The 14,713-nt window shown below is 31.6% G+C and overlaps 1 protein-coding gene across 1 annotated transcript; it reads left to right on the plus strand.

Annotated features, from left to right (window-relative positions):
- The first annotated feature begins 71 nt into the window (after positions 1-71).
- LOC134708314 (negative elongation factor E-like) lies at positions 72-13,829 on the plus strand. Its single transcript, XM_063568755.1, has 10 exons — positions 72-224; positions 4,652-4,724; positions 6,526-6,584; positions 7,413-7,481; positions 8,312-8,383; positions 8,883-8,937; positions 9,963-10,110; positions 11,691-11,745; positions 12,733-12,847; positions 13,559-13,829. The coding sequence occupies exons 1-10, from the start codon at positions 144-146 to the stop codon at positions 13,636-13,638; spliced, it is 807 nt and encodes a 268-aa protein (XP_063424825.1). The 5' UTR covers positions 72-143; the 3' UTR covers positions 13,639-13,829.
- The last annotated feature ends 884 nt before the right edge of the window (positions 13,830-14,713 follow it).

Raw genomic sequence — 14,713 nt, forward strand, 5'->3', positions numbered from 1 at the left:
AAATTTCAAAAAACAATTGTTTCCCTGATAAATGTTTTTTAAATGAAGTTCTCCCTTTATGGACGTTTTTTACCTTCAACATACGAGAGCTGATATTTTGCGATATTCACTTTTGATTACGGTTTTGAAATACAGAATACAGAATGGTTCACATTATTTTTCCACCAACATTGACAGAAGAAGAAGAAATTCTCAAACAGAAATATGCAAAATTAAGAAAAAAGGTTAAAATTTGAGATCATGCTTAAAAAAAACAACCAAAAAATAACCGAACAAACTGTTTCGTGTTTTCCCACTTTTTGGCCGAAACGACCAAGGCTGAACCATCTTTTTACCATATGAGATATACTTTAACACAGGATCGTTGCATATTGATTTGGAACTTTTATTGTCAATGGAAAAAAACGACAGTGTATCCGTCTCTAATGAAATACTAATGCGTTTGTTGGGTGACTTTATTTGCGAGTCGCGCCGTTTTGATTAATGAAATAATATTTTTTTTTTTTTTTTTTATTTTTAAATAATTTTTTCCCTTAATTAATAAATGTATATATTTTTAAATTTTGTCAAATGATGTTAAGCGCAGTTGCCACCTAAAATTATATATTTTAAAGTACAAGTGAGTGGTTTACCAGAGTGATTTATATATACACGCGAGATTTCAAAAATTACAAGGGAGACAATCCAGTGTCAACAGCGACACCTACAGAATACAGAATTTTTACCATTATTTATCTTTTTGATAATTTGTTTTTATAGTAATTTACATTTCTTATTAATGTGTCCTTGATCATGTTGATAATTAATATCAGAAATATCTAATACCTCAGTCACACTAGCATGACTATAGGCCACAATCTCACTACGATCTGTGAAAAAAATGCAAATTTGAACGATTGAGGTAGCAGTTAGGTGATAATACAGTTGTGGTGAGGTCCTCCAGATCATGATTAGTGTGGCCAAATTTGAACATGTTTAAAACAATCCTTTTGCGATCGAGGCAAGTCGTGGTAAGATAGCAAAGGTCGCTGTACCATTGTAGTGAGTGCGTAGCTAAAGCATTATTCTATTCAGAGAGACTGCTACTATCTCACAGCAAAGTTACTACATCCTCACTATGAGCATCACATACTCACCGTGACCCATCTACGCTCCCACTACACTATACCACATTTACACATTGCTGTTCAAGACCATAGACCAATTCTAGCATGCCCATGCCGTCCTCATTACACTCTTTTTGTGACCTGACTATGTGTAGTCAGGATTATTACTTGTACAAGTAATTTTAATTTACTTCTAGAAGTAAAAAAATATATATACACACATATAAGTTAATTTAATATGATGTTTATAAATAATCTCCCCTTAATTTTCTCAAAAATTCACTTGTAGAAGTAAATTTTTCTTACAATCCCACAAAAATTCTCAAGTTTTGAGATTTAAAATCATGTTTTAATGATTTTCCCCAGGTTAGCTCATAATTTTTTATTAGAGTTCAATGTTTCATCTCATTAATTCAACAAAGAAACTGATTGCTCAAAGTTCCTAAGTGTTTGCACAAGGCCTTCAAATATTGCTCCTTGGCAGCTTGTAAATGAGCTCTGTTCTAAAGATAACAAACACAAATTTTCATTGTCCATGAAATTACGCTTAAATGATTAGTAATACAAAGACATCTGCAAAAGGCATACAATTTAAAATTCTATTAGAGCAAAGAAATCCCAAGAATTCAAAAAAGAAGATAGGATGACTTTTTTCGTTTCCTCAATTAAATAAAAATTACTTGTACAAGAAGTACCCCTGTCTCTGTCTGACGTTCATACTTCAACCATCATGCTCATTGTCATTTTCACTTGAAAGCTGTCCAGGTTTAGTTTGTTTGTATAAATTTGGACCTTTTGTCCTTTTTTTCCAACGGCTCAACCATGCTTGACACATCTGTGTCATCCATGCTATCATTCACTAAGATATCATCATTTGAGCTTAATGGACCAGAAATCAGGTTGTGATTCAGGTTGGACTGCTCAGTCTTACATCTCGGATAGAACAAGATTAGTTGCTGTCAGAGCTCCTCTGCCTCTACATTTCTCCTACCACCACACCCATATGTTCAGGTAGATGTTAGTGGCATGACTAATGATTCCCAGAAATCAAAGTATAAATCCAAAATATAACGAATGAAAAAGTATTTATATGGAACTGGATGTTGATGTTATTGCTGAAGTAAGCATGATAAGATCACGGTATAAACGAAGTATAATCGTGAAAAGAACGTGCTATAAGCACAGTTGAAGCTTGGTAAGATCGTGTTGCAATTGAATAATTTGTGGTATAGTTGTAGCAAGAACCTGATGAGTGTAGTCACTGTGCTTAAACGGCCGTGGGTAACTTAACTTAAGTTACCCACAGCCCAAGATGGAGCCGCCTGGCTTCGGTTAGGAAGTTTGCTCCTATATAATTACAATACAATGAATGCAAAAAAAATGTTCAGTAATTAAAAAGTTATATAAATCTTTAAGGGAAACTCTGCAATGTAAAACGTGGGTTGTTACTACCAAATAAACAATTACAGCACGATTTGCCAAAACACTTATGATGTCCGTAACTTCGAAACAACTTGTCCGTAACTTTTTTCCTTATATACCAATAGAGATGTCCGTAACTTTAGCATGATGTCAGTAACTTTCGAAGAATCTTTCTTCGTGGATGTAATTATTTTAAAAAAGAAATGATAAATAACAAAAATACCGAACTCCTATGAATATTTAAGCAGGAAGCCCTTTATGGAATGGCAAAGCCAAAAGATCAAATTAACACACCAAACGAATGGAAAACAACGGTCATATTCCTGCCTTGGTACAGGCATGAAAAAGTAAAATTAAAAAAATACTGAACTCTGAAGAAAATTCAAAAAGGAAAGTCCCTTATCAAATGGAAAAATCCAAAACTCAACCAGATGGATAACAACTGCCATTTTCCTAACTTGGTACCTGTAGGCATTTTCTTATGCAGAACATTGTACTGCAAAATTCATGTATCTTACATTCTACTGGCTTTATAGATTGTTAGCTGTTAAAGTTTTAGATGATAAATCATGACATGCAGGTTATAAGTCTCACCATTACCAACTGTAGAAATTACATTAATAGTGAACATATGAAAATCACCTTAGGGAACAAGTTCGGAGGTCAATCCTTAGCAGAAATACATAGAATAATAATAGTGAAGATATCATACTTTTTTGGCTAACAATTCAGAAATTATTTAAAGGAAAGGATATCATTTTTTTTCTGCGGCTACACTGGCCCAGGACTCATCAGTGAACAATCTTTAAAGATAGAAGAATGTTAGATAATTTTTGCCGTACTGTCAGATCACGTTTATCCCGGGAAAATTTTTTTTTTTTTTTACTGAAAATCCGTGACACTCTGGTTTGCTTTTTTCTCTTGTTTAGTTTGTAGCATATCGTTATTGTATAAATCTATGTAATAATTAAGGGGTTTGATAGTGTTTATTGTCCTTTAAGTGTTGAAATTGTTAATCTTACAATTTTGAATAAAAAGTTACCCACATTCAAAAATAAAGTTACGGGCAGTCTGATTATTTTTTACTTATAAGTTACGGACATCTTATGCATTTTTTTAAAGTTGGCCTTACTCTTAAGTGAAGTCAAAATTAACAAATTTGTAGTGATGGTAAGTGATTTCTTTATTCTAAAATCCTATCAATATTTACATAGATCATGAAAAACGTTGCAAAAAGTAGATTTCATATCAACTATCATCTCAACGAGTTTAGAGTCCGCCATCTTGGGCTGTGGGTAACTTAAGTTACCCACGGCTGTTTAAGCACAGTGGTAGTAAGATCATGATAATCGTAGAAATAAGCGTGGTGAGAATGTGGTATAATCGTAGCTGGATCGTTGTAGAAGCAATTTATTTAAGATCATGGTGAGCGTGATGTGAACGTGATCGTGGTCTAGTGTGTGACTGGGGCTTTACATATGTACTATCTTTGGCATATCCTTCACCTAAAGGGTTACATGAATGACTGAACTACACCGTTATTATCTGTTATTATCTGTTGAACACTTGTAATGACCGAAAAACACTTGAAATTTTAATATTAGCAAATATTGGTGATTTTTAAACATTGATTATTAAATAATGGTATATTATCAATTTATTTCATAACTTACAAATAATTTACAGAAAGCATAAAGATCATTTTAAATATAGTGTGTACATCCTACATGTCAACCACTGAAACCATAATGGCTGCCATGTTGGATGTACACACAAAACTTAAAATGATATCATCTTTATGAACTAAACTGCTCTCTGTAAATCATTTGTAAGTTATAAAATACATCGATATTGGCAAACTACAGATGAATCCGGCTATTAAATAACCTTAGATGGTGGAACAGAATCAACCATGTTTTGCCAATGGGGTCCAAAACAGTAATAAACCAGTTTTAAATGATTAATATGAGAGCATTTATTACTTCAACATCAACCAGAGTTAATCATTTTGCCATTTTGAGTGCATGTGCAACAAATAAAAAACCTAATTAGCAAATGTTGCGCAGACAATTTTATACAATCATTATACATTTTTGTACATGTATACCCTTAATTATTTTCAGAAAAAAGCGTTATTAGCTGCTAGAGCACCAAAACCAGAGAAAGAACAACCAATCAATGCACCAACAAAACGAGGTATTTATTTCGAAGAAGAATAAAATCATTGAAATTTAGAGCAACCTGAGAACTTTAGAATCTCCGTATTTGTTTAAGTTTTTTGGTGAATATTGTACTAAGACTACGTAGTCATACAGGATTAAACACCTATTTAAAGGAATTTATTGGTGAATAAACTTAGCCAATTCATTCTTAAACAAATAAAGGAAGGACCTTTATGATATGGCCCGAGAACACAGTTATTTCGTAGTGCATTTCTTTTAGACAATAAATTCAAATTAAAAAAATCGCACCCGCTCTTTCTCAAAAAGATTTTTACAGTGAAGTGTACTACCAGTGAGATAAATAATATCAAAATTATAGAAACTTCTACCAGCTCTAACTCAAAGTATTGACAGTTCTGTATTAAGGGGGTGTAAAATTCAGTTTGACAGCTTCAGACGAGATATAATTTGACCTTTTAGAACTGGACCAATTCACTACTTAACATAAAGATTCAGCACCTCAATTTTTTTGACATGTAATTACACCCCCTACTTAATATTTCATGCATTTAATATCAAGAAATAAATTAAATTGGGAAAGTGTATCAAATAAAACATGCAATTTATACACTGTTTACACTAGGGACTATATTCGTAGACAACGAAAACCAAAGGACGATAACTGTGTCCTTGGACCATATGTTTGTGAGTGACTTGGTCCTGTTTATACAACAATAAGTGTGTATAGTAGCATAAAGTTTGATTTTTGTCTTGAAAATTATTTTGGCTACATTAATAATAGTAACATTCTTACAAAACTACGAAGTGGTACATTGAAACTTAATGTTGAAGTTGGTCGCTTCTCTGATATACCGAGAGAAATGCGTCTTTACATATGTTGTAATATGCAATGTGTTGAGAACAAATTTCATTTTGTATTGGTATGTCCAGCATATAGGGCAATTAGAATATTGTTTTTGCCACGCTATTATTGTTCATGGCCTACTATTTTTAAACTATCTTGTTTGTTGAAAGCTAATTCTAGATCTCTAACAATTAAGCTCTGTAACTATTTAAAGAGTGCATGGAAAGCTAGATCTGATATTATTGGTTAGCTACATTATGTATGTTATTATTGTATTGTTCTCTGTTACCAGTCTTTTGTCACATTATGTATATATTATGTATTGCCATAGCATGTTCTATATGCTTTTGCAAATAAAATTCATTCATTCATTCAATAGACTCCTTTAAAAAGGTGTTAAATCCTTATAATTCATTAAAATTGAATATAATGAACCTAATTTCCCCACTTGTTACCTCTATTACCCATAGATTATAACATTGAGAATGGAAATGGGGAATGTGTCAAAGAGACAACAACCCGACCAAAAATTGTATATTTGTGTCATTGAATGAGAATTAAATTTGCCAGGTGCATAATGTCAAGAGCCACTACTTGAAGCCCTCTCGAACTATCATATAAACGTATTCCCTAATATCCAAATCATATTAAAATTATGATTAATTAAAGGCCCTGTTTAAAGTTAGTCGAAGATATACCATAACTTTTGAAACTGTGTATAGAACATAACCAAAGTCAGCTTCTGAAATTTTGTCAGGATGAAACATTATACTTGTTATAAATTGCCATTAAACAGTTGAAATGTATGGTATATTTTGAAAATTTGCACACTTGAAAATTGAATTTCTGGAAAATAGAGTAGAAGAAAAATTATAGTCATTATCAAGATAAATTTAAAATTCACTTAGAAATGAATGAATTATATCTAACATGTCTAAAGCATTTTTTGTTCATTTTGGTTTCATTGTAGCGGCTCCAGAAAATGCAGGAGATGCCACACAACAAGCTAAAAAATTATTGAAGTTAGGGGTAGGTTATTAAAAACCATCTTATTATCTATAAAAAATAAGAAGATGTGGTATGATTTTACATGGGACAACTCTTCACTAGAGACCAAATGAAAAGCAATATAACAACTATCGATCACAATAGAGCCTTCAACAATGTGCTAAATCTACATGTATATTGCATAGTTAGCAATGAAAGACTAGGAAATGTCAAATGTAAATAAATTCAAACATGAAAACTAATGACCTGATTTATGTATGAAACAATCATTGAAAAACAAATATGATATACATATAGCCTCAAAGGACACCCACTGAGTTACAGGTTCATTATTCACATATACTACAATTTTATGAAGTTTGAGTTAAGAAACAAATACATATAAGAAGATGTGGTATGAGTGCCAATTATACAACTCTCTATCCAAGTCATAATTTGTAAAAGTAAACCATTATAGGTCAAAGTATGGTCTAAGTACATTTGTAAATATATGTGGTTACATATGTACACTGAAATGAAAAATAAGACACACAAAAACGTCAAAATATGCAGTATGCCAAAAATAATATATTTTGAAATGTATATATTTGTTTAAGGGCCAGATGAAGGACACCTCCAGGTGCGGGAATTTCTCGTTACATTGAAGACCTGTTGGTGACCTTCCGCTGTTTTTTTTTCTATGGTCGGGTTGTTGTCTCTTTGATACATTCCCCATTTCCATTCTCAATTTTACCATATAATTTACATACAAATGAACAAAATAGAGAATGCCAATAGGCAATGATTTGAATTTATATTGATATACAATGATTAACACAAATTGGTAACAGAAATTTTGTTTATTGAAAGGCAATTAAGATAAAAGAAAGTCAGGAAAAGCAGAATTTTAAAAGATCAAAGAACTTTGAAAAGAGAAAGGTAAGGTGAAAGACAGATTGTGTGTTTACTTGCTTGCAAGCTCATAAATATGCATTTCTTATATAAAAAGATGAGAAAAATGTATATGAAATCTCACCATTGGTATATCTTACAAAGGGACAAAACTCAATAATATAATTTGTTACAGATTTCAAATTTTCTTCACTGATCAATCAGTATTCGGATGATGTTTGACACAATTATATATTTAAAATATTATATGCTAAACAAAATTTGGCTCACAAAAATATTAGAAATAAGAATGGGTTTGTTTGTAGTGGAGTGTCAATTTTTCAATTTTTTGTCTTGCCTCAACAAGACATGTCAGATGTTGAAACATGACTTAGGCATGCTGTTTCTGTGTCATGATAAGTGTGAAACAATTTGGGATCATGGGTAGATCTTATGCACTTAATGATTTATTTTTAAATTTCAAAATAAACTTTTTAACTATGGAATAATAAGAGCGGAAAGTGTGACGTTTTATTTACATTGACAGATTGGTTGTAACTTATGGGCTTATGACATCTAAATTTTTAGTGTAGTCATAATAAATGATTGAATCAATCAATAGGTCAAATACAATTTCTAACTAGAATGTAATAATATATAGATGAGCAACAAACTATTGAAAGGTTATGCAATATACAGATACAATTTAAACAGAATGAGGTCTAGATTGTCCTGCTTTTTAAATTTGAACTATACAACGTAACAGTATGAAATTAAGAGTTATAAAAGGAAAAATGTTTGAAACAAAAAAAATCATAAAAGAAAGAGTCTTATGTGGTAAGTCATTTCAACAAAACAATATCTGTCTTTTTATTCAGGACTCTGAGAAGCTTCCAGCTGTGGGATTTCAACCATTCGCATTGTCACACCAGGATGAGGAAGAAAAGGAGGTAATAAGGTTTCAGATTTATATTTATAATTGTTGACAAAGTAACAGTTTAGAAACTTTAGAAGGAAAATGAATCTGATTTATTCCAATCTCAATACTGTTTGTCTTTACCGTAAAACGAAGAGTGAATTAAAAAATATTTTAAAGGTTAAACAGTAGCCTTAGAATGGATGTAAAAGCATTGATGAGAGCCATATATGTTTATAAAATCAGTTGGGAATCAAAGGAATTTGAAAAAGAGGGTTTCACCAAGGCATCATAGGAGTTGGACTTGTCAAAAGGGGGCCCTGGAATAAAAAAGAATAATAAAAAGTCCTTCCTATCTTTCTGGATATCATAATAAAACCAATTTACACCACACTATCTAGTGTAAAATTATTTAAATATTATAAACAATAGACAAGCTTCACTTATAAATTCCAAAAGATCACTGTCTTGTGAGGAGAAATATCTTATGAAATGTGATCACCTATGACAATTAATTGTATATTCCATTTTAGAAGAACAGACCAAGAGCCAGACCCCTATATGATACCTTTGTAAGTGGAGGTACTGGTAAGTTATTAATAATTGAGCAATAATAAAGCCTGTTATTTGGCCCTTGAAACTGCATATTTATCAGTAGTAAAATTACATAGTCTTTTCAATGTTAATTATAATAGTTCTATTGATAGGACAATATAATCTGGTGTGAATTCAATATCGTAGCTGCTATGTAGTGCTATTTAGATTTTGACTATTGAACATGTAGCTATAGACTAGTTGTTACATAGATATTGATAGCAGCTACTGGGTGGCTACAAAATTGAACTCAACCCAGTTGTTATGTCACTCCTAACATCATAGTCATATCCATATTTGACCAAAATCTGCCAGTTTATACATAGTTTTCAGTACTGAAATGGTTCAAGGCCTTGTAAACCCCAAATATTTCTAACAGAATTATGATATAGTATAAGACACCATTTTTAGAGTAAGGCCTTAAGTTATATCTTAATGTCAATAAGGAGATCTCTAAAAGAGGCTATTTTGTGATTTTTCATAGATAATCAAAGTTTGAATTCTAAATGCATATATATAAGAAATGGTTCAAAAATATAAATACATTACTCAGTCTTTTTTTTTTTTTTTTTTTTTTTTTTTTTTTTAGATATAAGAATATGTGGTATGAGTGCCAATGAGACCACTATCCATCCAAGTCACAATTTGTAAAAGTAAACCATTATAGGTCAAAGTACGGTCTGCAACAGAAAGTCTTGGCCCACACCAAACAGCAAACCATACAGGGCTTGTGTCAAACCATTCAAACAGGAAAACAAACGGTCTGAATCTATATTACAAATGAGAAAAGAGAAACACTTTTAAAAGAACCAAATCAACAAATAATAACTACTGAACATCAGGTTTCTGACTTAGAACAGGTGCAAACAAATGCATTTTAAGGAGATTGTTTGATAGATTAAATGTATTTTTTCAATTTCAAACAGGAACAAATATTATTTTTACTCTTCTTACATGTATTAACACAAAAATTGATTATCACTTAATTAACAAATTCAAAACTAACTTTATTTGTTCAGAGCGAGAAGGAGGGAGAGAGAGGGAACCGCCACCAAAGAAAGGACATACAATATATGTTAATGGCAATGGCATCTCAGAAGACATTCTTAGGAAAGCTTTCAAAGATATTGGTACTATATCACATATCACAATGGAGAAAGACAAAAAGTAGGTCATTACACCTTTCACAACTGAGAAAGACAAAAAGTAGGTCATTACACATATCACAGCTGAGAAAGACAAAAAGTAGGTCATTACACATATTAAAATGGAGAAAGACAAAAAGTAGGTCATTACACATATCACAATGGAGAAAGACAAAAAGTAGTTCATTACACATATCACGACTGAGAAAGACAAAAAGTAGGTCATTACACATATTACCATGGAGAAAGACAAAAATTAGGTCATAAGTTAGAACATATTTTATTGTTCAAAAGGGACAAATAGATAAGACAAAAGTTTTTCAACTTAGTAACCTTTACATTAGGTCATTTCACATATCACAATGAAGAAAGACAAAAAGTAGGTAATTCAAATTTTATCAATATTATTATTAATATGAATACCAGTATAAAATTAAGAAGGTGTGGTTTGATTGCCGATGAGAAAACTATCCTACAGAATCCAAATAAAGTAGATATAAGCAATTAAAGGTCATCTTAAAGCCTTCAACAGTGAGCAAAACCCATACCTTACAGTTAGCTGTAAAAGACCATGACATGACAAAATGTGAACTATGATTTATGATAAAACAATAATCCAAAGAAAAAAAATACATTTTGATATTGAATATAATGTATACTTTTTTTGTTAGAACATTTTTCTTAGATTAACTGAAAACATAATTCTTAGGGTGTTACTTACTTTGTTAGTTTGTTAAAGTTAGGTTTCACTGTGGTATCACGAATAACTGGCAGAATTATCTTCACATTGGTGGTTTAGTTATAATTAATTATGGATTCTATACTAATAAACGAGAAGACCTCATTTTGTGAGTTGCTTGCCTCCCTTCCACAATAGATTGATCATCATGCCTCTTTGTCCTATAGGTACCATGCATAGTCACATTTGACCTCCGTTCTAATGATTATTCAGTTTGGTTTTTTTTTTGGAAAAAATGAAAATAGAGGTATCAGGATATTGTTTCTGTCATTGGACAGACTTTTAAGTCATAGACAAGAATTCTGTTTAGGACTGTTTTAAAATTACACATAATTTTCATAAATACTTTGGGAAAAGACAACTATTTTCGTGTTTCTTTGCATGTATACTATGATCATACTACTATAATATATCAAGACTCTCTATTTAATATATCAGTGACGGCCAGGGATGATAAAGTTTGAATTGATAGTATATAGCAAATTTTTATACACTTTATTAATAATAAACAATTATGTATGTTCATAGTATACAGAAAACGCAAAAATAATTGAAACTAACAGAAAGAAAAAAAATAACGGAGTTTGGAAAAAAGGGAGAGGGCTAGAAAAAATTGTCCTGTGCCAGTACCCATGGTTTTTTATACCCTTCCTGAAATTCTCCATTCACTAAATCTTTTACAAAAATTCATCCTACAACATACTTGCAACCAGAGACATCTGTTTCAACCATGCTCTAAATGCCCTCAATTTCACGGGTGTGTTCTAGTAAATTATAAAGTTAACAATGGAAGCCACTGAAATACAAGAATTGCTGGAAATCAAAATTATGAAGATATGTAACATTTTTGTGGTTATTTGCAGTGTTGGTTTTGTAACCTTTGAGTCGATGGATGCATCAGACAAAGCTATAGCTGAGGTAAGATTATAAACAACCAACTAATAGATGGCATGTTTTATTGCCATACGGTTGTGTGGAGGGGTGGGTAAAAGTGAATACCTAATTTGTGTGATCAACTCTGGACTACTACATTTTCAACTACATTTTAAACATTTTTGTTTGCTACTTTCTATTTTTCTTTTAAGCTTTCTTTCTTTCTTTCTTTCTTTCTTTCTATCCTTTCTATCATAGTAATGTGTGTAGAAGTCATACTCTTTAAAAGGGCTCCTTTTAAATCAGACTCTTCCTTCCTCTGTTGTTATATATGAATGTATTTGCCTATATGAAGCAATACTGTTAGGTTTGAAAAGCTTTTACACAAATGTGAAGGTTTATTGTCAGGTTTGAAAAGCTTTTGTAGCAAGCATATAGATATCACTCACATGATCATACACAAAAGGACTTAAATAGAGCATTTAAAACTATTTCATATTAACATTGCATGTCAAAGGATTAATTGCATATTTTTGGATAAACAGTTATTAATTTTTATTTTTAAATTATAAAAATAATGTCTGGGTTGATATGAACGAACAGAATAGATTTGTCATTGTGAGATTGAGGGAACACTTGAAGGTCTGTCTATTGATTTTTGTTTAGTAGTCTTTACTGTTATAGATCTGCCAGGTGAGATTGAGGGAACACTTGAAGGTCTGTCTATTGATTTTTGTTTAGCAGTCTTTACTGTTATAGATCTGCCAGGTGAGATTGAGGGAACACTTGAAGGTCTGTCTATTGATTTTTGTTTAGTAGTCTTTACTGTTATAGATCTGCCAGGTGAGATTGAGGGAACACTTGAAGGTCTGTCTATTGATTTTTGTTTAGCAGTCTTTACTGTTATAGATCTGCCAGGTGAGATTGAGGGAACACCTGAAGGTCTGTCTATTGATTTTTGTTTAGCAGTCTTTACTGTTATAGATCTGCCAGAATGTTTGTGAACGTTTAAAAATGTTTTTTGAATTGTAGGTAAATGGAGCTATGTTTGAAGGAGTCCAGTTACGAGTTAGTATGGCCAGGAGACAGCCAACATTTGATTCTCAGTCCAATGAACCTCAGTCAACAGCTTCATGGTCAACAATAGGTAAATAACAAACCAATTTGCCATGACATGAATTTCATGTGTTAAGACATGAAACTAATATGCAATTTTTTTATGTGAATTTCAAAAGAAATTAGCTTTTACTTGACAAATTGATGAGAAACAATTGTAAATAGAGATCAATTTTCTTATCTTTAAAGCTCTGTTAAGTTGTACATATTAAGTGCTTAATTAAGTGTGTTTTTAGTTTACAAATACTGGTACCTTTTCAGTATTGATCAGTATGAAATAAACGAAAGAATTATGAACTTTCATATTTTTCTATTACAAATTTCCATTTAAATGTTCAAAGACCAATATGTCATTTCTTCCTTGGTTAAGAATTAAGACTCCAATTAGCAGTACAATCAATATTTTATATAAAAAAAAAATGTGATGTTTAGTTATGAGTTCAGGGAACTAGTCTGGAGACCAGAAAAAGAGCTTACTGTGTATTCATTATTATTGGTTGAATACCAATTTATTGTGGGTTTCATGGGTACAAGTGAACCACAAATTCAAATGTCCAATGAATTAGAATTTTTTATAGGCTTTGTTTGCAGACTTTGTCAAACCATGAAATCAAATAATTACAAAAATGTTTTCCTTAATTCACTAAATTGATGCCAATTAAAATAAATGAATCCACAGTTGGTTATTAAAGGATAAATGACCAAATGTATATTAAACAAACGCAATTTTGTATATTTTCAGCTGCCAGTTCATCACAGAAAGGTAACCATAGAGATAGAAGAGGACAGGTGCATTATGAAGATGAAGATCTTTTTGGATAAAAAGTGTTAACACATGTGTGAATAGTGTGAAAATCTGTTTGGATAGGAAGTGTTTACACATGTGTGAATAGTGTGAAGATCTGTTGGTTAGGAAGTGTTTACACATGTGTGCATTGTGTGAAGATTTTAAACAAGCATTGAATGATCTGAAGATTTAAATCATGTGTGATTGGTGTGAAGATCTAAAACAAGCAGTGAATGGTGTGTAGATTTAAAACATGTTTGATTGGTGTGATGGTCTGAAACAAGCAGTGAATGGTGTGTAGATTTAAAACATGTGTGATTGGTGTGAAGATCTGAAACAAGTAGTGAATGGTGTGTAGATTTAAAACATGTGTGATTGGTGTGAAGATCTGAAACAAGTAGTGAATGGTTTGTAGATTTAAAACATGTGTGATTGGTGTGAAGATCTAAAACAAGCAGTGAATGGTGTGTAGATTTAAAACATGTGTGATTGGTGTGAAGATCTAATACAAGCAGTGAATAATGTGTAGGTTTAAAACATGTGTGATTGGTGTGAAGATCTGAAACAAGTATTGAATGGTGTGTAGATTTAAAACATGTGTGATTGGTGTGAAGATTTGAAACAAGTAGTGAATGGTGTGTAGATTTAAAACATGTGTGATTGGTGTGAAGATCTGAAACAAGTAGTGAATGATAGGAATGAGGAAAAGATTTTGGGATACGATGGCTTTCAAGCAATCTGTAGACTTTTACCATTGACTCAGGGCCAGGCCCTCACGTCAACCGTTTTATTCTAAACATAAAGGAACATCTCAGATTCTTAAGATTGTCTTGCTTTAAAAGGTAAAAACAAACAAAATAATTGAATTAAACAACTGTCCTTTAATGTTCTCATAATCTTCATGTTTCGATATTTCCCTTGACTTTTTTGCGTGTTTTTAACAACATGGAAAATCAGAATTAAGCAGTATTTATATTTAGTGTTTTTGTAAATTTAGAAATACGTCAGAGGGAATTCCTTAGTTTTGATAAAAGAGGGACGAAAGATACCAAAGGGACAGTCAAACTCGTAAATCTAAAACAAACTGACAACGCCATGGCTAAAAATGAA

This window comes from Mytilus trossulus, chromosome 2, assembly GCF_036588685.1.
Source record: "Mytilus trossulus isolate FHL-02 chromosome 2, PNRI_Mtr1.1.1.hap1, whole genome shotgun sequence".
NCBI lineage: Eukaryota > Metazoa > Mollusca > Bivalvia > Mytilida > Mytilidae > Mytilus > Mytilus trossulus.